The sequence below is a fragment of the Diabrotica undecimpunctata genome, chromosome 1, assembly GCF_040954645.1.
Source record: "Diabrotica undecimpunctata isolate CICGRU chromosome 1, icDiaUnde3, whole genome shotgun sequence".
In the NCBI taxonomy this organism is placed as follows: domain Eukaryota; kingdom Metazoa; phylum Arthropoda; class Insecta; order Coleoptera; family Chrysomelidae; genus Diabrotica; species Diabrotica undecimpunctata.
The window spans coordinates 23760781-23787252 of record NC_092803.1 but is presented as its reverse complement, the minus strand read 5'-3'; the positions used below and the strand labels follow the sequence as shown (position 1 = coordinate 23787252).

The 26472-nt window shown below is 33.5% G+C and overlaps 1 protein-coding gene across 1 annotated transcript in view; it reads right to left on the bottom strand.

Moving 5' to 3' along the window:
* Positions 1-26472, bottom strand: part of Ance-3 (angiotensin-converting enzyme Ance-3) — a 245584-nt gene that overhangs the window by 203962 nt on the left and 15150 nt on the right. Inside the window, exons 4-14 of the mRNA XM_072522909.1 lie at positions 22201-22530; positions 21932-22029; positions 21583-21752; positions 15652-15776; positions 15472-15596; positions 15190-15407; positions 14968-15108; positions 14677-14852; positions 14578-14618; positions 8419-8619; positions 776-1342 (exon numbers count right to left, since the gene is read on the bottom strand). Coding sequence (XP_072379010.1) covers positions 776-1342; positions 8419-8619; positions 14578-14618; positions 14677-14852; positions 14968-15108; positions 15190-15407; positions 15472-15596; positions 15652-15776; positions 21583-21752; positions 21932-22029; positions 22201-22530 — 2192 coding nt within the window. The remainder of the gene's footprint in view (positions 1-775; positions 1343-8418; positions 8620-14577; positions 14619-14676; positions 14853-14967; positions 15109-15189; positions 15408-15471; positions 15597-15651; positions 15777-21582; positions 21753-21931; positions 22030-22200; positions 22531-26472) is intronic.

Genomic DNA, 26472 nt, shown 5'->3' with positions numbered 1-26472 from the left:
GCGCTTGAAACGGCGATTTTTCCGGCAACTCGCCGGCAAAAATTTGATATTTTTTTATTAGAGTATTCTATCGATAAAAATTAAAATGCGTTTTAAAGAAGAAGATTGTAGCTCTCCTATACAATTTTTGAATTTTACCGCAAATGAAGCCAGTTTCTATAAAGCTTATAACAAAATAAACGGTACGCAAATTTTGCCATTTTTTGTGAGTCTCATGAGAGCAATAAAATTTGTCAGTTTCATTGACCGATCGCTGTGGAGTTTTCATTGTTAGAGCCTAGTGACAACTAGAGTACAATAAAATGCAAAAAATAAAAATCTGAAGGCAAAATAAAAAATACTAATACACAGCAAATAAAAAATAAGGAGAAAAGTCCTAAAAAGTGATAATTAAAAAAAATGGAAACATCTGAACCAAACCGAAATTCAAGGAAAAATTAATATAGAGTTAGGGAAACTAAATAATTAATAAAATAATTAAGACAAAAAAGGTGTAAACTAAAGGGGCTATATAAAATAACTTAAAAATCAAAGAAAAAAACTTTGAACAAATAAACAAAGAATTAATAATATATAACTAAAGAAATAAAAATTTGCCTAAAATTAATTTAAAAAGTAAAAACAAAAAAAAGTTAACTGTCCTAATTCCTTGGAAAAGTCCTGTTGAACTAGAAAAAAAAAATGTTCTCTGTGAAAATCTCAAAAAACGTTGAAAACTATATAACAAGGAAAGAAACAATAAAAATTCGTTCTATTAAAACATATTTATACTTACAGCTTCCAACTGAGTAGCCTCATTGATGTTGGTTTCAAAATTCCATTGAGCAGCCACGTTATTTGTGCACATTTGCGAAGCCTGAATATCCAAAGCCTGTAACAGCCCTCTAATATCTCCATCGACCCTATTTCTCCTATTAAAATCGTCGTCAAACGACCTACCACCGAAATTCTGAGGATTGATAGGTCTTTGGGCAGAAAAGTCGCTCTGTCGATTGTTAAAATTTTGAGGACTGTTTACGTTAGTCTTAGGGACAAAACTCGGGGGTAGATCACTGGGTCTTTGTCCGAAATTTTGGTTGTAGTCGTTTCTGGGGTCGTTAGGATTGTACGCGAAGTCTCTGGGAGGAAAAGGGGTAGAACTGTAGGGCGGAAAAGGTGTTGAACTCGAAAAACCCCTACCGTCATTATTATAAGGATCTCGGCGTTGATCGTTGGGTATGAACGCGGGGGGCAGGCTTACTTGAGCTAGAATTAATTGAAAATTTACAAAATAGACAATCACAAATGGTGTCTTCTTGACAACACTGATATCACACATGTTTCTAATTTTTTTGAATACAAACTACTGGGTATGAACTATGTGAACGATATGTATAATAATGTAAGCTTTAGCACGTGGGAAATTAGCAGGTGGGGGCAAGGATTGTTTGGCCGGAGCGGAAGGTGCATAAACCAGTGGCAGCAGTACAAAAGTTTTACTTTAACATGCTAATTACGTTATCGTCAATTTTTATTACAAAATTACAGGTACATCAAAAAAATTTAGGTACATCAAAAAATCATTCTGATTCTACAATCATTCAAAGTAAAGTGGGTTCAAAGCAAACGTAATAATATAATAAAAAATATATTATGTTTACAGAATATAATCTAATTCTATAACCATGATATATTTTTTATTGATTTTATGTAACAATTATTTTCTTATCACAAAATATCTTAGGGGGCAAACTCTCAACACGAAGCTTGAAAAGATATAACAAATTGGGAGAAGATGTGATAGATTAAGGAGAAGAAAATTAAAAACGAACACTGAGAATATAAACTACTAAAACATAAAAATAATTTTTTTTGTTAATTTTTTTTACTTCATCATCATCATCATGGGTGCTAGAGCCCTATAAAAGAGCCTCGACCTTCCCACGTCTATTACACCAGTCAGTTTTATCCATTGACAACTGTTGCCAGTTTGCTGCGCCTTTTTTTCTACCATCCTTATCCACACCATCCCTCCATCTGAGTTTTGGCCTACCCCTACTTCTACTTCCCACAGGTTGTGACATAAAGATTCTTCTAGTAGAGTTGTTCTGCTTTGATCTTACCAGATGTCCTGCCCATCTTAGTCTTCCTATTTTTATAAGGGATACCACGTCTTTACCACTAAATATATGTTTATATCTGTGATATATCTCGTAGTTGTACCTCCTTCTCCAAACGACATTTTCACAGATGCCACCGAATATTCTTCTGAGGATCCTTCATTCAAATATAGGCAGGAGGTTTTCATCTGCCTTGGAAATGGTCCATGTCTCCGACCCATATGTCAACACTGGTTGTATAAGGGTTTTGTATATGGTTATTTTTGTTTTTTGGCTTAAGTTTCTGCTTCTCATATGTCTACTCAGTCCAAAATAGCATTTGTTTGCTAGGATTATTCTTCGCTTGATTTCTTCCGTCATGACGTTCTCCTTGGTGATCAGGGAGCCTAAGTATGTGAATTTGTACACCACTTCAAAGGTAGAGTTATCAACCGTGCATTGGTGGCCGAAGTTTCTGGCTCTATTGTTGGGTGTTGATGTCATTATTTTAGTTTTCTTCTCATTTACTTGTAGGCCCATATTTTTGAGGCTTTTGACAAGGTGGTATACATTTCTTCTAGCTTGCGTGTTGTGCGGGCAACTAATTCAACATCATCTGCATATGCCAAAATTTGGGATTATTTATTAAAAATGTTTCCTCTGTTGTCTATTTGGGCATCCCTGACTGCCTTTTCTAGAGCTATGTTGAGAAGGAGACACACCAGCGCATCTCCCTGTCGCAGCCCAACATGCGTTTCAAATGCCTGTGATTGTTCGCCCTGTATTTCGACTTTGCAAACAACTTTACGCATTGTAGCCTTAACCAATCTTATCAGTTTATCGGACATGTGGAATTCATCCATGGCTTCATACAATTTATTTTTTAGGACACTATCATAGGCCGATTTAAAATCTACGAAAAGATGGTATGTGTCAATATTGAATTCATTGGTTTTTCCAGTATTTGCCTTAGCCCAAAGATCTGGTCTGTTGTTGATCGACCAGACCTAAAACCACTTTGATATTCGCCAAGACGCTCCTCTGAATAGGCACTCAGGCGACCATATAAAATACTGGAAAATATTTTGTATGCTCTATTAAAGAGGGTTATTTACCTATAGTTTCTACATTTTAATTGATCACTCTTTTTGTCTAGCAGGCAAGCCTTCGAAATGTGGTGCTACCGCCGCATGCTCACAATTTCCTATATCCATCATATTACAAACAATACCGTGATCCAACGTATGAATAAAGATCTGGGAATTATGCGTATCGTGAAAATCACGTGCCCTAAGTAAGTCAGAAAGATGACATACTTAGGGCACGTGATGCGCAATGAGAAGTATCAACTAATGTTACAAAGCAAGATAGAAGACAAAAGATCTCAAGAGTGCATAAGGACATCATGGTTGAAGAACATCAGACAGTGGTCAGGAATGACTACCATACATCTATTTAGAGCAGCTGTCAACAAAGTTGTATGAAACAACGTGATTGCCAACATTCACAAAGGATATGCACCAAAAGAAGAAGAAAAAAGTTTACAAGAAACGTTTCTCATTATTCTCGATCACCAACTGAATCAGAATATTTACATCCAGATAACACAGTTAAAGTTATGCATGAACTTTACTCAGAGGAATGTGATCATTCAGTTTCCTATGCAAAGTACAAAGTACAAAGTAATAAATTCAACCTAAAAAAAGGCTCTAAAAAGGATACGTGCAGTGTGTGATAAGTTATCTGCGCAGATGAAAGGTTTCTTCTGTCTTCTTCTTCTTCTTCTTAATTCTAGATAAATCGGCTTCAGCATCACCTTTCCATCTTTTTCTCGGTCGGCCTACTGATCTTCTACCATCTGGTATTTCAAAAAACACTGTCTTTAACACTCTGTCATTCTCTGATCGTACCACGTGACCTGCCCATCTTATTCGGTTTGCCTTGATATGTCTATCTATGTTTTCAGTTCCATACAGAGTCACCAATTCAGCATTGTGGCGTCTTCTCCAATCCCCTCTGAATTTATTTCTTTAAGGGCCAAATATTATTCTTGCTTTAACCTTGCTTTCAAATACTAGAAGCTTATTGATTTCCCGCTGGTTGAGAGTTCATGTTTCACTGCCATTATGTAATAATTGGGCGAATAATCGACTTGTACAGTGTCAATTTACATTTTCTTTTTAGCAGCTGATGCAGCAGATGAAAGGTTTAGATGAAAAAAACCTGGAATCAGTTAACAACTAACAAAATTATGTCAAAGCAGACCGTGCTAGAGACTTGACGAATAAACATTTTCAAGAAACTAAAAATGACCTGGAAAGGAATGCCTGTCATTTGATTTAGAGAAGACACTACCCCTGCCCCATATCCCAACATGTATATGTATAAAGCGGCATCTTTGCTTGTATAATTTTGAGATCCACAGTTCACAGGATATTGGATTTTTTTTACACAAGGACTGAAGGAACGGCTAGCAGAGGTACAGAGTCCCGTGACGCTCGCCTCGGCATTTAACTATACAGAAAAAAGAAATCAACGCCAGAATGGAAGCTTCCCTACAAAAGTATTAAAAATTTAGAATATTTCAGTTTTCTAGATTTCATCGAAATATCCAGAAATGTCTCGTAAAGTCTGGAACGCAAAAATGTATATAAACAAGAAGTTGGCAGTTCACGTAACAGTAGTAATTGAGTTTTTAAATAGTTCTGTCATTCAATTAAAGTTGTTATCAAATATTGTAATACTGTTTACTGCTTTTAATAAAAGTGGTTTTAAAGAAATGTAACAGAATTGTTGTCTTTTTACCCTTTGACTTTTATTGTGGATTTATAAGTGGCTTAAGTTTATAATTTTAGTTTCTGTGGCTAGAAAAGAGGTAAAATAAAAAATAATTTATGAACAATGTCATACCTGTGAAAGATGTATGACATTGTGGTCAACACTGAGCTCCCTATACCCTCTCACCTGCGTCAATGAAACAAATTACAAACTCATCGTAGCTGGTAACGTGCAGCTTTTTTATATAAAAGAAGGATATTTAAAATAATCATTATTTGTTCTAAGAATGTTATGGGAACAGTTTAATAAATGATTTCTATGAATTTTTCAAGATTGTGTTTATTTTTAAGGTTTGTTTATGCATGAGCTGAGTGAATAATGGATGCAACGGTTTTTTTGAGTGAAGTGTAATTAAATGAATAGCATAAAGTACAACGCCTAGTTATCGGAATTTATATAAAATATTACTGATGATCCTTTCGATCTGCTTTATTGCATTATATTACCGTCCTATTGTACAAATATATATTTTGCCATTTATTACGTCGACATATAAAGAAAATTTAAACGACAATAATGAGAAAGATAAAAACAATGAAGATATCGTAACACCAAATCCTATAAGGTTACCAACTGTCTCAACCATAAGTATTTTACTATTTTATTTATTTATTAAGCTCAACGGGACTTGAAGGTCTAGGGCTGAAAGATTTAATTTTTCCTTACAATTACTATTACATATTATATATAATGCTATATCCTATACTATTGTTCTGAAGCTATTTTCTTGTGGCATTTTAAATTAATTACTATTTAAATGGGAATAAGCCACAATTAAAGGTTAAAATACGTTTATTGACATTTTAATTTCCACTTCGGAAATCGTTCTCAAAATACAAACATTAGTAAATTTACTAATGTTTGTATTTTGAGAACGATTTCTGAAGTGGAAATTGAAACGTCAATAAACGTATTTTAACCTTTAATTGTGGCTTATTCCCATTTAAATAGTAATTAATATCCTATACTATTATACAATGATACATTTGTTTATATAAAGTACTTAATACTACCCTTAATATTCCTTATAGTCTTTCCATACATGTCTTCACCACTTTTCTTCCATTGTTTTCTGTTCAAAACTTTTTCTTTCCAGTTTACAATATTACTTTTTTTAAGTCTTCATATACGCTGTCCTTCCATCTCCTTCTTGGTCTTCCTATTCTTCTTTTTTGTATTGGTTTACGTAATAGAACCATTTTTGGCATTCTCGCCTTTCCCATTGTTTCGATCTGTCCTAAGTATCAGATTCTCTGTGCTTTTATTGCCCTCGTTATTTTTGGTTCATTATATAGTTCTTCAAGTACCTTATTATTTCTTCTTCTCCATTGTCTATCTATTTTCTGGCCCCCATATTTTGCTCGTTGTATTTTCCTCTCCCATCTTTCTAAAAGGTCTATTTGATGTTTTAAGCACCCATGTTTCACATACATATGTAGCTGTAGGTCTAATAACTGTTTTGTACATTCTTATTTTTGTTTTTCTTGAGACATATTTGGATTTCATTAATGGACGCAATGCTTCATACTTTTTGTTTGCTTTTGCTATTCTTGCTTTTATCTCCCCATCCACATGTACCTTTTCATCTACTTTTACACCCAGGTAAGTAAATTCTGAAACTCTTTTAAACGCGCATGAATTTTCTCCTTCTACCTCCAATGTGGAATTGTCTTCTTTTTCTTTATCTGTTTCTCCCATTATCATGTATTTTTTCTTTTCCTCATTTATGAGAGGACCAAAAATTGTTTTAATATATTGTTCAACTTTTTTAGCTCTTTCTTACTTGTTACTAATAGTGTTAGATCATCTGCGAATGCTATACATTGATTGCCATTTTAAAAAATCCTTTCCTGTGTGTTTATTTTACTTTTTCCAATTATTCCTTCCAGTATTATATTAAAAAGAGTCTTTGATAGTGGGTCTCCTTGTCTTAATTCTTCCTTTGTTTGAAAGTTATTTGATTTATGTCCCTTCCATGCTATTTCATTTGTGGAGATATCCATAGTCATCTTTACCATCCTGACGATTTTACTTGGTAGGAGCATTTCTTTCACTAGTGCGCACATCTGTTGCCGCTTTACCGTATCGTAGGCCTGTTTAAAGTCTATTTTATGTTCGTAGCACGTAGTCTGGATTTCTTAACGCAAATATTTCGTCTGTAGTCGACCTATTACTTCTGAATCCTGCTTGATATTCGCCCAATATCTTTTCCGTGTATTGATTCAGCTTTTTTCTTATGATGTTTGTCAATATTTTGTACACGACTTCTAGCAACGCGATACCTCTATAATTTTCACATCTCATTTTGTAACCTTTTTTATGTATAGGGCATATACTTGCCCTGGCCCATTCTCTTGGCATTCTTTCTGTTTCCCATATACTTTTTATCAGGCTATGTATATCCTTGTTTAGTCTTTTTCCTCCTGCCTTTATCGCTTCCGTCGATATTTCTGTTATTCCTGGGCTTTTATTATTTTTTAGTCTTCTTATTTCATTTTCAAATTCTTTCCTCGTAGGTGTTTCTATTATTATATGATCATCTTCAATTTCCTGGATTGTTCCCCTTTCTTCTTCGTTTTGGTTAAGAAGTTGTGTAAAGTAAGTTTGCCAATTTCTCATTATTTCCTCAGGTTCATTTATTAATATTCCTTCCTCATTTTTCATATATGGGTTATGTTTCTATGGGAATTGTTCCTCTATCCCTTTGAGTTTTTTTTCGTTGTATTTTCTTTTTTTATTTCTGCATGTTCTCTTCATAATTCTCCTCAATTCTCTATATTCTTGTGTGCTAATATCACTATTATTTCTTAAGTTTTTTATTCTTATTTTTCTAATTTCTTCTGCTATTTTTTGACATTCCTCATCATACCATTCTTTTGTTTTTTGTTTTCATTACTTTTAATTAATGTTTCTTTACTATTGTTTAAAACTGCTTCTTTTATGCTTTCCCACTTTTCTTCCGGGTCTAGTGTTTCTGGTTCTTCGTTTAGTCTGCTGGTTATTCGTTGTTCATACTTCTTCTGTGTCGTGTTACTTTTTAGTATTGCTGTGTTGAATTGTTTTTTGATTTCTTTGTCCCTTTGATTTTCTTTCTTTATATTAGCATTATTTTATAACCAGCTCTTACCAAAAAGTGATCTGAATCACATTCCGCTCCTCTCATGTTTTTTATATTTATTATATTATGGGCATGCTTCTTCTCTATTAATATGTGGTCTATTTGATTAATTGTCCTTTTATCCGGGTAAATCCACGTTCCTTTATGTATATCTTTTCTGCGTTGGTGTTGGCTTTTTATTACCATTTGTCTTTTTGTTGCAAAACCTATAATTCTTTGACCGTTATCATTTGATACATCGTGTTTACTGTATTTACTGTATTTTTCTGTTATATATATATATATATATATATATATATATATATATATATATATATATATATATATATATATATATGTATATATATCCTCTTTTAACCCTTTAGTACTGCAGTCTCCCATTACTATTTTGATATTAAATGCTGGTAGTCTATCATATTCTCTCTCTAGTTGCTCATAGTGTGCATCTTTGTCTTCTTCGGTGGCGTCTTCTATTGGTGCATGTACATTGATTATGCTTATGTTTCGTTGATTCCCTTTTAACCTGATTGTGCACATTCTATCTGATATCGGCTTGAAATTCATCACTCTGGTTTTCCATCTTTTCTGTATGATAAAGATATCGTTACACCAAATCCTATAAGGTTACCAATTGTCTCAACCATAAGTATTTTACTATTTTATTTACGATTGTTTATTACATATTTCCTGCAACTTTGATCCGATGGCAGTGATATTGGCTCAACAGGCCACGTTGGTCCAATCTTCTTCTTCTTTACGTGCCATCTCTGCGACAGAGGTTGGCAATCATCATGGCTATTCTGATCTTAGATGCTGCCGCTTTAAATAGTTCGATTGATGTTCATCTGTACCATTCCCTCAAGTTACGCAACCATGAGATTCTTCTCGTTCCTACACGTCTCTTGCCCTAGATTTTCCCTTGTATAATTAATTGAAGTATGTTGTATCTTTCATTATGCATAACATGCCCCAGGTATTGCAGCTTTCGTGTCTTGATGGTTTCCAATATTTCCATTCTTTTATTGACTCTTCTCATGACTTCGTTGTTTGTTACATACTCGGTCCATGATATCTTCTGGATTCTTCTATACACCTACAGTTCAAATGCTTTCAACATTTTAGTAGTCGACGCGTTAAGTGTCCACGCTTCTATCTCGTAAAGCAGAGTCAATAAAATATGCCTTGCCAGCCTAACTCTCAAGTCTAATTTCAGTTCTCTTGCACAAAGTATCTTTCTCATTTTATTGAAGTTTGTTCGTGCTTTCTATATTCGAACTTTGATTTCTTTGGAGTAATCGTTTGTGTGATTAATTATTGTGCCAAGATAATTGTAGTTTTCAACTTGTTCTAAAGTTTTACCGTTAATTGTCAGGCTTTCATCATAATTTTGGGTTTTTTATATTCTCATAAATTTAGTTTAATTGATGTTTATTGATAATCCATATTCGTCTCCATACTCAACTATCTTGTTCATTAGCTTTTGGAGGTCTTGTAGGTTGTCTGCTATTATGATAGTATCGTAAGCATATCAAATGTTGTTAATTCGTGTTCCATTGAGCTTTATTCCTGCTGTTTCTCCCTCAAGAACTCTTTTCATAATTTCTTCATAATATGCATTCAATAGTAGTGGTGACAATCTCTTTTAATTTCGGACTCTTCGGACGTATGTTCATTAATGCGTATGTGTGCCTGCTGTTTATAATATAAATATGTTATAATTCGAAGGTCATTGTATTGTAATTGTTTTGCTTTGAGGCCGTCAATTAGCTCTTTGTGGCGGACTTTATCGAAATCCTTGTTGTAATCTATAAAACAGACGTACATATCTTGGTTCACATCTAAGCATCTCTTGCAAAGAGAGCTTCACGAGTACCTACTGCTCTACTGAATAAAAATTGGGTTTCTTTGATATCCATATCAAGTATTTGGTAAATGCGTTTATGGATGATCTTAAAAAACATTTTAAGTGTGTGAGACATCAGGCTTATGGTGCGGTGGTAGGTGCATTCTCTAGCATTTTTCTTTTTTTATAAATCTATAAATCGCACACCCATTTAATCCATATGAAATAAAACATGCATTTATTACTGTGAGAAATATTTATTACGGTGTAAGCGTATTACTCCACATTAGAAAAATTGATAATGTGAAACAACTAACAAAAAAACTATTAAAGTCTTATTTAATGCATTAAAACAATCTGTAATAAGAAATATTCCTTGTCACAGATTTAGCAAATGGTGTCTACTTTGTAGTACTCTTTAGTCTTTATAGTATACTGAGGTTCGTGTTTCTCACTATCTTTTTAGTACAAAAAGTCTACTACCACAATTATTACATGTCTTTCGTCGTTGATGTTTATTTTCGTCTATCTTCTGGTTAACCTGATAGTGATTATTTGATACTTTTAAATAGATGCTGATTGTTTGGTACTCTACTATCTTAGATAGATTCAGCAGACTGAAGCTTTCATGCAGCTGACTATCATACTGGCATAAAATGTGCTCTACTGTTTCTTCCTCTAAGTGACAGAATCTGCATAAGTCATTATTTGCCAATCCCATCAGCTTTTTTTTCTCTATTCTGGTTATGCTGCCCTGTTAGCAGACCTACTGTGGCTTTGACTGTTTTCCTGTCCTTGCTTATTAGCTCTCCCATAAATTTGGCTAATGTTCTGTTACGAACTGTTTCGCCTGTCTTTGTCCTGGTAAATTCCTCCACCATTCCAGAGATTTGTGAACTACTCACTTTATAGCCTATCTTGTTTTCTGTCTGTCTTTGCAACGCCGCAGAAGGGATCCGGTCAAACGAATGGCATTAATAAGCTTTGTTTAGCTATTTTATTCGCTTTTCATTGCGCTTATGATCCTCTGTACGGTACCCAGACTACCCAGGCTTTGAATTTATTTTTAAAGATATATCTCACAGCTGTTCTATCGATAGGTTGACCCACTACAATATCTTCTTTTAACTCCTTGATTAGCTTTCTATTTTCAGCAATATACTGGTGGTAGATATAGCAGGACTTCCAGTGACTCTGTAGAAGTTGTTTTATGGCCTCCGTAATATACAGGCATGCTAGTATTTTTCTACTACTCACCAGCCTTATTGCTCCCACTTGCTGCTTCTTTGTCCACTTCGTCACAGGCCCATAGGTTATCATTGGTCTAATAACCCTTGTCATACCATACAATAATTTTGAGGTTAAGCCCCCAATTTTTACCGCATATTCTTTTACATCTATCCAAGGACATAGTAGCTTTCTGTGTGATTTTATGTGGTGTATTTAGGTATTCCATGTAAACCTATAATCAAAATATACCCCTAAGTATTTTGTTTCTTTAGCAAATGGAATCTCTGTTCCTTCCAACACCGGTGGTGTTCGACGTTGTAATGATGTCTTTTTTGTGAAGTTGACTATTTGTTTAATGAGCAATTCTTCCAATTTTATATTCCACCTTCGTCCTGCTTCGTATTTCCTAGTTTCGTATATGCATTCTCAAAGAAACTACTAACATATCTCGTGATCTCTGCCGTTTGATTCTGGTTGCACAGTTTAATCGTATGACCTAGGTATACATACTCTTTTTGATTTGATTTGTCGTCACTTTTGTTTTGTTTAAGTTAATTTTTTTTAAACTGATATTCCCAAATTTTTGTTTAAGTTTCTTTAGCATGCCAAGTAGTTTCTCTGTAATATTATTTACGAGTACTATGTCATCAGCAACTCTTAGATAACTTAAAAATCTGTCATCGACTTTAATTCTGACTTATTTCCAATTTAACTTCTTGAGCACATCTTTTAGAGCAAGAGTAAACAATTTTGAGATCGTTTCTCCTTGTCTAACTCCTCTTTCCGACCTTATTTTGCTTATTGTTAAAACTTCTGCTACGTTTATTTGCATAGTTGCATTATCGTAGATATATTTTAGGAGTATTCTATATCTGGAATAATAAATCCTTGCTTTATTCATTCCTTATAATACAGCCCAGAGTTATATGGAATAGAATGGCTTACTGTAAATTCACAAATGCCAAATAAAGAGATTCATTGTATTCATTACACTTTTCTATAACTGTCCATATTTTCTGTAGGTATCCTATGGTACTATAACCTTTCCGAAATCCCGCTTGTTTAAAAAGCTGGTAAACATCAAACTTATTTGATACTCTGTTGGTAAGTAGTTTGGTAAGCAGTTTGTACGGATCAGGTAACATGCTTAGTGGTCTGTAATTTTCCAGTTTATGTTTTGCTAACTACTACCTTAAAATTCTTACTTATATATACTTATATATTTTTTATTTATGGTTATAACAGCAAATTTACTAAGACGTAAATTGGAGCTGGAAGGTCAGATAATAGAAAAAGTGATGGAGTCTAAATATCTAGACATCACATTATTAAGCTACGAACAGCTCGAAACAGAAGTGAAATATCAAATGAATAGATCAAGCAGAGCCGCAGGTTACCTGAACGAAACAATGTGACGAAATAAAAATATTGGGAAAGAAATGAAAGGCAAAATTTACAAAACAGTCGTCAGACCAATAGTGACATATGCGGCAGAAATACGAGCTGTTACAAAAAGGACAAAGAGTATGTTAGGAACAGCAGAGATAAAAACACTTAGAAAAATTAATGGTAAAACTATGGAAGTACATATACAAGACGTGGATAAAAGGTGGAGAACATTAAGCACTGGGTAAGAAATAAAAGAGTAGAATGGAACGATCATATAAGCCGAATGACAAAAAATAGAGTAGTAAAGACGGCAATAGACAGTTTCCCAATAGGAAGACGATCAGTAGGAAGGCCACGAAAACGATGGAATGACAAATTATTGGAGAAACATAAAAAAACAGAGAGAAACATGTATATATAAAAACAGAGAGAAACATGTATAATAATAAAATAATTATTATTAAGGATAAGATAAAGATAAAACATGGACACTCGTCAGGGGCCCATTAAGATATTTTTTTTTTTTGAGAGAAACACTAGGTCACGGATAAGAGTTAACGAAAAATGGGATAAAACCCATTTTAGGTTAGAATTTTAATTTTACTTAAATATTAAGCGTGCTTTTGCAGATAAATTCCATTAAACATTCATTTGCAATGTTTATATTTAAAGATACCAGATAGCAGATTTTTTATTAAATTTTTCGTTTGTTTCTTGTTTTTTTTACATTAAAAGAAAATGTAATTCAAATCTTCTTCTTTTTGTGACTAAACATAAGTCTGAATTTACGATTTTTAGTCTTACCAGATGACTAGAATAACAGGCGTGTCAAAATTTTATTCTAATTATGGATGATCAATACCATCGTGGAAAAGAATAGTTTTTAAACCAATAATCACTTGGGATTGGTTGTAAAGAAGCATGTTGCGAGAAAGAATATGTAGGTACTGTTTATATGCCGTGATTGTTTCCATTTATTATATTATTGACATTATTTTTAATTATTGTTAATGGGTCTTGTCTAAAGATTTTGTGACCAGTTTGCGTACCAAAAGTAATGTTCATTATATTTACGTAATGCTTTATGTATTGCTATAGCTTCAGCACTGAATTTTGAAAAATTAGAATTTACTCTATAAAGTTTTTCTGCGTTAGTTGATGAGATGAAGAAAGCACACCCAGTACCAACAGTAGACTTTGAGGCATCAGTATAAATAACTAAAGTATCTGACAGACTAGCAAGAGATAGGACCTCAAAATATTGGAAGTCTTAGAAGAATTTACATGATACTTTGGTTGTATCACAGTAATGAGTTGCAAAATGTTTGATGTTTAAATTATCCTCTGATTTAAAGGCCTAATCAAAATTTTACAAGCTTCTAAAAGTCTCACAAAGTGGAGCTGAGTTCTTGAGTCTCCAGGAACGATTAGTTAAATTTTCTTCATTTAGTTTGCTGATATTTGAGTAGAGAGGAGAGTTACGATATCGTCTATTAATAAGAAACTTTTTGCTAAGGTATTTTCTTCTACAATCCAAGTATTTTCTAGACCCATATAATACACATTCCTAACCGATAATTGATCTAATATACGATCGAAAGAAAAGTAATTAAGTTTCCATATCTGCAAGATGAAGCACTGGTAATTAGAAAATTAATGGAATAAAGCTTAGATAATCAAATGATGACACGATCTAAAACGTTGTCATAGGAATTGGATGCAAGAGGCACAAGATCGAAATAGATGGAAAATTATGAAGGAGATCTATGTCCAGCGGTGGATAAGCGAAGATTGAATGATGATGATGATGATGAATCAAATGATGTAACACAAAGTGCAAGAGCACAATCTATAACCAGGAAGACCAAGATCGTTTAGCATCTTTAGTTCTAGGATGTACAGGACACAATAAAACATATTATATTTCGTAATTGTTGCCATAACTTCTGTTAGTAATTTCTGTGTGTATTGCAGAAAATAAATATACCAAATTTAAATAAAAATATTCGTTTAATATCATATAATACATATTTATTTAACCCTTCCTGAAATTTCCCTAATTATTCTGTGGATTCCTTAGCCTTATCCTTCGATTCTAACTCCTGTCTAGTCCTTACACATACTGCAAGTAAACAAAAATATTAATATTATTATATTATCTTGAAATAAACTATATCTACCTCTTTTGCTCTTTTCCCAACCAACTTGAACTCCGTTCTTAGTATTTTCTTGCTTTAACCATGTGTGAAGGGGTTTAAAATACTCCAAAAGTCCACTAGCATCCATGGTTCTTTGGCCTGTCAAAGCTTCCATTGCATCAGGCCATGGTTTAGCAGCACCCATTTGGAGCATTTTCCTACAAGTACAGAAATACATATTATATTTAAAAAATATTTTAAAATAAATAAAAAATTTAAAAAACCCACGAGAAGAGTAAAAAATATGTTTTTTCTATTGTAGTGCATACTCACTTAAGAGCATTACCAGCATCAGTATTCTGATAAATATCGCATTCATGTAAAGGTTTTTTAGGATTATTGGGCTCATATTCTCCTGCTTTTTCGCACACAGCTTTATGGAACTGGAATTGAATGACGAAGCTTATGAAATACCTGAAAATAAATAAAACTTAAAAAATCACAATTCCATTAAAAAGTATTCAATAATGAGCTCCTTGAATTTTTTTTTAGTACCTGAGATACGGAACATCTGCAACTACGTGGTACTTTGCAGCTGGATCAAAATCTTCTTCAGATCGATCTACTGGAGGTTCAAGTCCTTGGTACTTTTCTCTTAGTTCCCACCACTTACAATTGTAGTTTTCAGGGGTGGTTTTTCCTGCGAAGATATCCCATCGCCACAAGTCGATCAAGTACCCGAATGGTAAGAATGCGATTTTTTCTAAACCAATCTAAAAAGCGATAAAGTGAATATAGTGCCAAAATATTTAATTGCTATATATAAAAAAAACTAACCTTGTACAAGTTGTTGAGAAGCTGTTCATTATTATCAGTTTTGGAGGTTATTAATCCAATCTTCCGCAAATGTTTGGTGGAACTAAAGGATAAAGAAATCAGATCTCCAACAGCTTCGTGGAATCCTAAAACATAAAAATTAAAAACTGTGCAAAAATATCCGGTGTTTTGCTTAAATACCATCATTGGCTCCATTCCGGTATGGGGTGGGTTGATTGCGGTACTGTAAGAAGTACTCGATGTGTCCCATTTCGTGGTGAGCGGTGTTCATATCCTCATAATTAACGTCAGTACACATTTTAATCCTAAAAATATCAAAAGTTAGAGTTAGAGTATATTGATACAAAAATAATTGGTACAACAGATTTTGTCTGTAATTGTTTACGTCATTTTCATTGCCTATTTATATATTGTTATTATTTAGAAAAATATTAGACATTTTGGCCAAATACCATCAGTTATGCAAATATTACATATATGTACTCGAGTAATAATAATTTCAAGGGGAGACCGGCCTGGCAAGGTACGGTTAAGTTGTACTGATATCGTACTCCTAGTTTTTAATAAAAACAAGTGATTTTATTAAATAGTTTTTTAAAATTAAAGTGTTTATCTACTAGATACTACTACGTAAGTCATCTATACGTAATTATTATTTTATTATTGTGAAAAGAAAACGTCAAATAATAAATATACACTACCGTACAATTATTTGGTGAGGTTAGCTGCTATAAGTAGCTTATAGTAGCATGCGATTGGTTTTTCATTTACCAGAGTCGGAGTAAGACCTTCGCCACCGCAGCTTAAAATGACTTCACACAATGTAAACACACCTTCCGATCTAACCAGTCCAGTAAATCAACGTTCGAATATCACAAACAGTTATGCTTCAGCCGCTTCACATTCTTTTCCGAGTAAGAACCAAGCAATTGTATTTAGTTGTATCGATAATGCTAAACTGCAGGATTATCTCATTCCTTTGGGTACAATCATCAACCCAAAAAATATTATTTTTTCATTTAGATTATCTCATAATAGAATCTGCATGTATTTGGCAAACAAAACCGTAGTAGATAACTTGACACGACACAACATGGCTCTATAGAAGTACTCGGCGAAGTTGTAACAGCACGAAGACTTGTCTCTCCAGCAGAAAGACTAGTCTTGTCTGGAGTCTGCCCGTCAATTCCTCATCAAGTATTAGTTGAAGAATTACAGAATATCGGTTTAAAGCTTATTTCCCCAATAACATTTCTGAAAATTAGCTCGACTCTTCCCGAATATAGTCACATATTGAGCTTTTGGAGGCAAGTTTATATAAGCCCTATAACATCACCAATTCCAGATTCTATTCTAATAAATTTCGACCAAACACCTTACCGCATATTTTTGTCACAAGGTAAACTCACCTGCTTTATTTGCAAAAATGCAGGACACATATCATCCCAATGCAAAACCAGTTCAGTAACGGAATCAACTCATATTGAGTCAAACAATAAAGTACCAAATCAAACAGCTTCAACAAGTATACGACACAAGGTACCAAACACCCAGCAGTCATCAAGTTATCCATTATCAAATCCGAGCATATCACCTACACCTACAAATCTCCACGACAAAGAAACTACTAATACTCCTACTCATAGCAACACTTTTAATCAACCTCCTTCAGCGGCAATACCGTTTTCACAAACTTCGGAAGCAATATTTTCCAATCTATCAGCTCCTTTTCCATTAGATACCACTGCAGAAAGTTCTAATAAAACTGATACATCACCACAATTTTTTGAAACAACCATTTCAACCAATCTTACAAATAAAACTACAAGCTCGACTTCTGTCACTGCCAATGAGTTTGCTCCAGTACTTCCAAATGTAATAAAGCCACATCATCTAAGTGAAAACTCTAATAGCAATTGCGAAAACGCAAGTTCTTCCATAAAACGCAGTATTGGTGAGATCGACACGCCTCCTTCAGATTCAGCAATTTCATCAGAAAATCTGTTTGCAAAACCCAAACTCTCTAAACCAAAAAAACCACGCTCATCTAAAGTCCAATCTACACGGGAAACTCTTGAAAATTTCATTGGTAATCATACCCCACCATTCGTTTTAAATTTCCACCAATTGTTTTTACTAATTGATAATGTCCAAGGCTCCCCCGACACTATTAGCGTCGTAAAAGAATTTACAACTGATATGGCTGGTTTACTCTATCTTTTACAAAGCAGCTATTAATATGCAAATGATAGACCTACAAAAAGCAAGTTTACAAAACTTCAAAAGAAACTACACAACCACTTAGGGAAAGAGATTTCTGACTTAGATAGTGACTCTTCTGTAGACAATCGTTCAGTATCATCTAACTCTCAGGTGTGAGGTTCCCTCACACGTCGGAATAACAGGAAATAAAGAAGCTGACAGGATTGCACGAGAGGCAATTTTAAGTGATTTGTCGGAGCCGATAGACAAGTGTGTTTCCAGTGACTTAAAAGCTTATTTTAAAAAGTGTTGTGTTTGTGGCGAAATGAGTGGTCTCAAACTAATTCCAATTTAAATAAAATCAAAAATAATGTGTCTTTGTGGTTTCCATCGTCGCGCAATAGACGAGAACAAATTGCGGTTGCGCGTTTACGTCTAGGACATACCAGATTAACGCACTCCTACCTTTTCACAAAGAAAAATCCACCTATATGTGATCAGTGTAACGTCCGATTAACAGTCGAACACTTTTTAACAATTTGTAGTAAATATGACCAAGAAAGACAGCGCTACAAGATCCACTCGCTCTACCACAGGCTTTAGGTCAAAACTGTTCCTGTGACAATATAGTGAATTATCTTAGATCCATAAACATTTTGTATAATCTGTAGGTGTTTAACTTTGTTATTTATATTTTGTTCCGTCGCTAATAACCTTTTGATGGATGCGACATCTTTTTCTAATAAAAAAAAAATAATTTTAAGACTAATAATAACAATCATAATCTTTGAAAGTCTTCTTTTGACGGTTGGCGATCCAAATGGAAATTGTGGTTTTGGAAACTGCTGCACGAAAGATTTCTGTGAATAAGTGGTCAAACCATCTTCTCAGGTCTTTCAGTCACGTAACAGAGAAAACGTAACATTTGATCATTCGAATTCTGAGCTCTAGACTAAGGTCTGTCTGATCTTGTAAAAAATGGTTTCATGTTCATGAGTATTTTCCTCGCTTGTTTGATTCTTAACAGGATTTCTTTTTTTGGGTTACACTGGCTGTTAATATTTGCTCCCAAATATTTTATGGAAGTTATCTGTTCTATTATTTGTCCCTTGGCGTACAAATGTACGTTTGTTGGTACCTTTGAAAATACTAGAATTTTAGTTTTGGATACATTTAGATGTAAACCGAACATTTCGCTATGACGAACTACCGCATTTATTATATTTTGTAGTTATTGTGCGTTGCTTGCTATTAGAACGGTATCATCAGCGTACCTGATGTTGTCTATGCTGGTTCCGTTAATATTGATTCCACCTTGAACCTCGTCTACTGCTTTTCTTAATATAGATTCCGAATACAGATATAATAATAGTGGTGATAAAACGCAACCTTGTCGCACTGCTCGTTGGATTCGTATATATTCGGATGTTGTGGGCTCTATTTCAATTGTTGCCGTTTGGTGCCAATATAGTTCTGAGATAATTCGCAAGTCTTGTTCGTTAATTCCAGTTGTTCTCAGAATTTCGAGTCAAAAACGCAGTCAAACGCTTTTCGATAATCAATAAAACATGCATATACGTCTACATTCATGTCTCTGCATCGTTGTGTTAACACATTTAAGGCAAAAAGAGCTTCTCGTGTTCCTAATCCATTTCGAAATCCGAATTGAGTGTCGTTTATCTGAAACTCACACTTCTTGTAAATTCGTGTATGAATGATACTGAGAAAAATTTTAAGGACATGAGTCTATCATGTCCTTAAAATGCTTAATATTCGATAGTCATCGCAGTGTGAGGCATTGGATTTTTTTGGTAATGTTACCAATGTTGATTTTAGCCAGTCTGATGGTATTTTACCTGTGTCATATATCTTATTGAATAGTGCTGTTATTAAGTCGAGGCTTTACTTTCGTTGTCTGCAATTAATTTAAGTATTTCGACATTGATATTGTCTGGACCGGTGGCTTTTCCGTTCTTCTGAGCTTTTACTGCATAAATAACTTCTTCTTTTGTTATTCCTGGATCGTTTTCATTTATTCGATCATCCGTGGATGGTGGAGAACAAGGTCTATCATCGTTAAAAGGTGCCTGAATGTATTCTTTCCATCTCTCCAGTTTGTTTTCTGTACCTATAATTATCTCGTTATTATTATTTCTTAATATTGTTTCTTGTTTTATTATTGTTTCACTTTTTTTAGACATTAAAGGTGTTGTATCTTTCCTGAAGTTGTTCATTTTCTAGGCATTTGGTTGACATCCAGTTTTCTTTAGCTTCTCTGCACTTTTTTCTAATGATTTTATTGACTCGTTTGTATTCTATTGGGTTTGTTTTATGTTTTCATCTTATGTCCATGAGGTCCATGATCTCTTGTTTTATCCATTCTTGTTTTCTGTTGTTTTTCGTGAACCCGAGGTCGTCTTCTTGTATCTTTGTTATTTTCTTTTTTAGAGCAGTCCATGTTACTTCTAGTTCTCTAGTGTTTCTATTTCTTTCCCAACCCTGGTGCTTATTTCAGTTTTCTTCAGGATTCTTTAGTTGTAAGTGACTTAGTGATTGCATAATCTAGTCCAAGTTTATTTTTAAGTTTTAAAATTGACTGACGAACTTCCGGTACTACTACAGGTGTACGAAAGAATGATTCTATGATAATGATAAGTACATTCTGTAATAATTCTAATGGACTAATGAATTATCGGACAAAGTTTCCACAATTTTATAGTTGACTGGGATAAAGAAATTGATAACCTTGTCATGAGTAACTGTTAAATTTCTTTTGAGTGATTTTCTGCTCCTCTCATCTTCGAATTTTTCGATTAATTTTAATATTGCCATGATGTCACTGGAGGTTTCAACAGAACAATTAAGGCACACTGCCGAGCATTTAAGGCCTACTTTTCTACAACCACACATACTTTCACAGTTTCGCTTACATCTACAAAAAATTTAGTTGAGAAGTTTGGGGATGCTGGATTTTTTATTGGTATCCAAATTTTTCCATGCTTTTTTCAGCCCTAATCTTTAGGATCGTAGTGTTTCCTGGTGATAAACTCTAACACTGTGGAAACGAGCTGCATCTTTTGTTGGCAGAAGCGATGATAAGTTAAATGTAATTTTGGTCACTGTCTTGGCGAATCTTTTGGTTCTCATGCTGTTAGAGAATCATTTTTATTTCCATGAGGCATAAAAAATTTCAATGGACTATATAGTGGGCCTTTATGTTTGTTTTTATCCTAAAAACCAAAATAGTTGGTGATTAATTTCTACTTTTTAATTTCTGATTTTTCTGCTAACTTTTTGATGTCCCTTGTATCTTGATATTTTATTATCGATATATCCGATCTTTATTTTTTTTATCGATCTTGCTACTGCCTAAAACTACTAATAAGCTATTTAAATATCCAGTTGTGAGAACAACAGGCCTTTTTCCATCGCTAACCTTCACCCCAGCAACCAGGTCCTTGGATCCACGTATTTTACCAAATCATGGGTCTTGTCCCGTACGAGAAATCTAGGTTTGTTACAGAAGTGACACCGACAATATCTTCAACTTTTTATCCTGCAGCCCTAGATCGAAAACAGCATTTGTCAAGTTAAATGTTCAATAAAGTTATTTTTCTTTAATATTAACGTCTTCAGCCAGTTTTTTACCTTTGGGCCTTCAACCATTTAATTTTTGTTTGGAGCTTCAGTCATTTTCATACCTTTAGCTATCTTGTACATGATTTATTGTAATGTAGAGACAAGTCTGCCAATGTATACCATAAAATATGTTTCATTTTAAGGCACACATTTTCACCAATAATGAATCTTTCAATAAAACATAAAGTAAAGATTCACGAAATAAATAGTTTTCGCTGTTAACAATAAGAAAATGGGAAGAAACGTCAAAAATATAGCAAAATTAGTCACCTGAAGTCCTTTCCGTCGTAAAAGTCCCAGGCTGAGGCATGACAAACGATTTCCCTGTCCTTTGGCTTCTCCAAGATTGATCTCTGCCAGAAAAGATCGGGCATAGCTGTCAAATTGATGGACTTGAAAAAGCTTTCGGCCACTTCAAATATCTTCGTTGCTGTGAAGTTCTAAAAGCAAATCAAACATGTTATTTAGACTTTGAACAAATTGTTCAATTGAACACTAACGCAGACAACTTCTCAAGGTATAAATAAAGAATATATGTGGACTAGAGACTTAAATTTCTATTCTGCCAAATATTTCAAGCAAAAGATCTGTGATAAAATAATTTAAGTAGCTGTACTACCTGTTTCAACATTTCTGCAGTTATATCATAGTCCACAACATCTGGATATGGTAATGTGAAACTTGCAATATTATTCCATGTTTGTGCCCACATATTTCCTACAAATCAAAAATTAAATATCAAACACAAAACAAACTCATTATAAGTTTTTTTGATAACATAAAATTCCTTAATATGACCCATAAAAATTAATTAATATATACATAGTGCTATCGCAGCATTACATCGCTTCTGCGACTTTAGATTTTTTTATTATGAAGGAATTTTACCTAGCAAATGAGCAGGAATTGGTCCCTTCTCTGGTACAACATCTCCGTACTTTTCTCTTAGCTTGAATCTCACATACGCGTGAAGTTCTAGGTATAAGGGCTTCACTTGCTCCCACAAAGTCTGCACTTGGTCTTTAAAAGTATCGTCCTCGTAGTTTAAGAGCCATAGTTCTGAATTATCAGTAAAGTTGTTTAATTTAGCTGCCTGATTAGATAGGGTGACGTAGGGAATATAATCTGCTTTACACTTGCTAAGGGCTTTTCTCCATTCTACCCATACGTGTTTTAGTTCCTTTTCATCTCTTGAATTTGCCAAAATAGCTGTCAATTCTAAAATAAAGAAATTTATAAGATTCCAAACTGAATAAAACGTTCAAAAATAGTAAGCGAGTTTAGTAAAGGGGAATCAGAAAATAGTATATATGTTTCATCAACAATCTTTGTATAAATTAAATAAAATATTTGTATTAGTAGTGTTTCCAAAATATATTTCCAGAACCAAACAAGAATAAAACAGATTGGGAATAACTGATAGTAAAAAAATAGAAGTGATGTTAAAAAAGGATCTCCAAAACAGCAGGTTGTGAATGCCGATTAGCAAAATCCTTATTGTGTGCAAAAATTTTACATATTTGTCAGAAAATATCCTGGAGTAAATGATTTACACTAGACTTATATAACAGCAAAAGAAACATATTTATATGTGGATTTACAACAATAAGAAAGCAACTAATCGCTAAATAGCGCCCCCAGCTAATGTTATCACTTATCAGTACTCCACGAAGTGGAGACACCAGGAAAATTCTTATCTCTGACGTGGGGCTTCCTAAGCGCTAATACGTAACGTCCTATGGGTACATAACAGCATCTTATAGCTGTAAATATGGTATAATCAAATAAAACCGCGGATCTGATGAGACCTGTACTGCGAATCCTGCGTTCCTTAATCTCGAGATCTAATATCATCGTAGCCAAGGGATGCATAACACTGGCAGACAATAAATGTTAACTAAACGATGCAGGCAATATCTGCGAAATAAGATACTTAAAGATCAAACTTAAAATTACTTAAAAAACACCGCATCGTATATTAGGGGGGGGTAAATTGTATATATTAGAAAATGAACTGATCAAGAAGAAGATAGATATCTGTGAGATATCTGAGACACACTGGTAAGGCCAAGAACATTGGGAGGCCAATCACTACAAATTTTTCATGTCAGGAGCTAACAGATCAGAACAAAAAGGCGTAGCGACATTAATTCAAAAACGTTTGGCAAAATATGTACATGAATACCTTCCAGTAAATGATCGAATAATCAAAATAACTCTAAACGCTAAACCAGCCAAAATGCATATTATACCAGTAGAAGAAAAATTCCACCTGATACATGAAACCATCTCTAACATTCCTAAAAAAAGAATCAACGATGATAATGGGAGATTGGAATGCAAAATAGAACAAACACTTAAATAGATGACTATTTGAAGGAAATGATAGCTGAACCAGCCAAAATGCATATTATACCAGTAGAAGAAAAATACCACCTGATACATGCAACCATCTCTAACATTCCTAAAAAAGAACCAACGATGATAATGGGAGATTGGAATGCAAAATAGAACAAACACTTAAATAGATGACTATTTGAAGGAAATGATAGGTGAGCATAGCTTAGACGAGCGAAGTGATTCAATTTGCAATCGATATGGATCTTAGTATATCATCTGCGGAGATTATCAACATGGTCTTCGCCTGGAGGACGATACAAGAACCAAATAGATTATATTGTTGTCTCTAAGCGATGAAGGAGCTCAATAATCAACGCGAAGACAAAACAAGCTGCACACTGTGGTTCCTACCACAAAATGTTACAAGCAGAATATAGCACTAAATTACACAGTAAAATAATCACAAATGAAAGACAAAAATTGATTCCAAAACACCCGGAAAAGTTAAGTAAGCATTAGCAGAAGCTGACCTACCAGTGACTACCGGAGACCTTGACAAAACGTGAAAATACACAAAGAAATTGATCACTAAAGCCATCATCAATACTAATCCCAAAGACAAAACAAATGGGAAAAAACATTGGATGAGTGAAGAAACTCTTAATCTTGTAGAAGAAAGACGAAAACTTAGAAACGGCACATTAAATTCAAAACAAAAAGAAATAGAGATATGCACCATATATACTATACATACTATACACCATATAAAACTATAAAACACTTGTGCAGAAGGGCAAAAATAATTAAATTTTAAAAAATCGCCAAAAAATCTAGAGTACTTTTCTCAAAAGAATTTATATATATATATATATATATATATATATATATATATATATATATATATATATATATATATATATATATATATATATATATATATATTGTTGTACTTTTGAATGTCCATAAGCAATAAAAAACCGATATACAAATTTTATTACTTAAATAAAAATTAAAATTATTGATATTTCATAAAGACACGGGCATATGAATTTTCAAACATCCTGTATAAGACAAAATATGTATTTTAAGTTGTTCGAAGAATTGTTCATTAGGCCTCAAAGACAAGACTTTCAAATATTATCGATAAGAAATTTAAATAAGTCGGTTATTGTGAAATGGTTTTACCCGGAATAAAAGTGTATATAGAAAGTGTTGAACAATGGACCGGGATTTGCGGTGGTTTTCTCCCCGAAAGATTATATCGGTAAAAGTTTATTAACAAAAGACATTGAATTGAGAAACAGGTATCGTTTGTAGCTATTAGTAAGAAATATTTGTAAAGTAGATAGATTTAGTTAGAATAATTAAAGAAGATTTGTTTTCTGGAATTACCCGAATGACGTTTTATAGAGAGAGTTGGGTGGTAACGATATACTCACAAGAGGTGGATGATTATTATTGGTCAAATTTTGAATGCAAGGAGGTTTGGTTTTGGCTATGAGATAGGAGAGAGAAAAAAAGGTTAGTTAGTCAGTTTTCGTCGTCCAAGAAGGAAGGAGCTTTGTGATTTGTGTTTGTTTGAAGTCCCGAAGACGTAATTTACCGGGTGTGGTTATTTGCGGTGGAAAAGCTGACCAGTGTGAGGAACGGGGTACAGAGAGATAGAAAACCAAAGGGCCTAAGAATATTAATAGCAGACGAAGCCGGAAACATTTGGAGATACAAGGACAGATAGGAGAAAGGTGTACGTCATCTGGACCACAATAGGAGCAGAAGCAGAGAAAGGATTTTTTTGTTGTGGCGTGGCCATAGAATTGCAACGGCAGAGAAGGAAAGGTCAGTCAAATTTCATTAGAGCCGGAGTGTGATTTTCATTTATTAATTAAGTAAATTGAATAAATAATAGAGACAGTTAATTTTGCGATCACTAAAAAAAAAAGGAATTATAAAAAGAGCTTAGTTATAACACATATTAAAAATCAATGTAAAATAACATTTGGGTCCATGATAGAAAACAACTTCTCATATATTTAAAGTTAGTATATTGCAAATATTACAGGATTGATTGTTGTATAAAATTTCATTAAAATAAAGGACATCTCACATATAGTTCAGTTGAAATTCTATGTATTTTATTCAGGTCATATTACCTATCCCGATTAGGACGCCAATTGGAAAATATTTTGAATCCACGATCAAAGGTAAATCGTACAATTTAAATAGCCTGAGATTGTAATTAATTAATGCTGATTTATTGTGATTAATTGGAGATTAGTTCATTTAATAAATATAGACAGGATTTTTCCTAAGTAAGCAATATAATACAATTTAAATAGCATAACAAAATGGCCCCCAACGTGTAAAGCTTTGAAAAATATTTCTAGTTGGCAAATTTGAAAGGATAGGAGTAGACGAGCAGATATTTGAAAGTTTATATGCCGGGGATAAAGTGAAATATTATGTAAAAATTGAGGACATAAAGATTATATATTTTTTTTAAGATACAATTTACCATAATTGATTTATTCGTGATATTGACAATTTATAGGTTACCATAATTGATTTATTTGTGTGATATTTAAATTTGATAATTTTACCATACTTGAATGATTTTATTGATTTTGACATTTGATATTTTACCATTTGATTTATTTGTGGGATATTGAAATTTGATACTCGTACTCAAGAGTTATTACATTTGAACAGGAAAAGTCCCGTTTGTTGCAACAGACCAGTAGAATTTTATATTTGGCGGGGAAATTATTGCACAAATTTCAAAGTTTCATATTTGGCGGGGATAAATAATCTAACGAACATGTC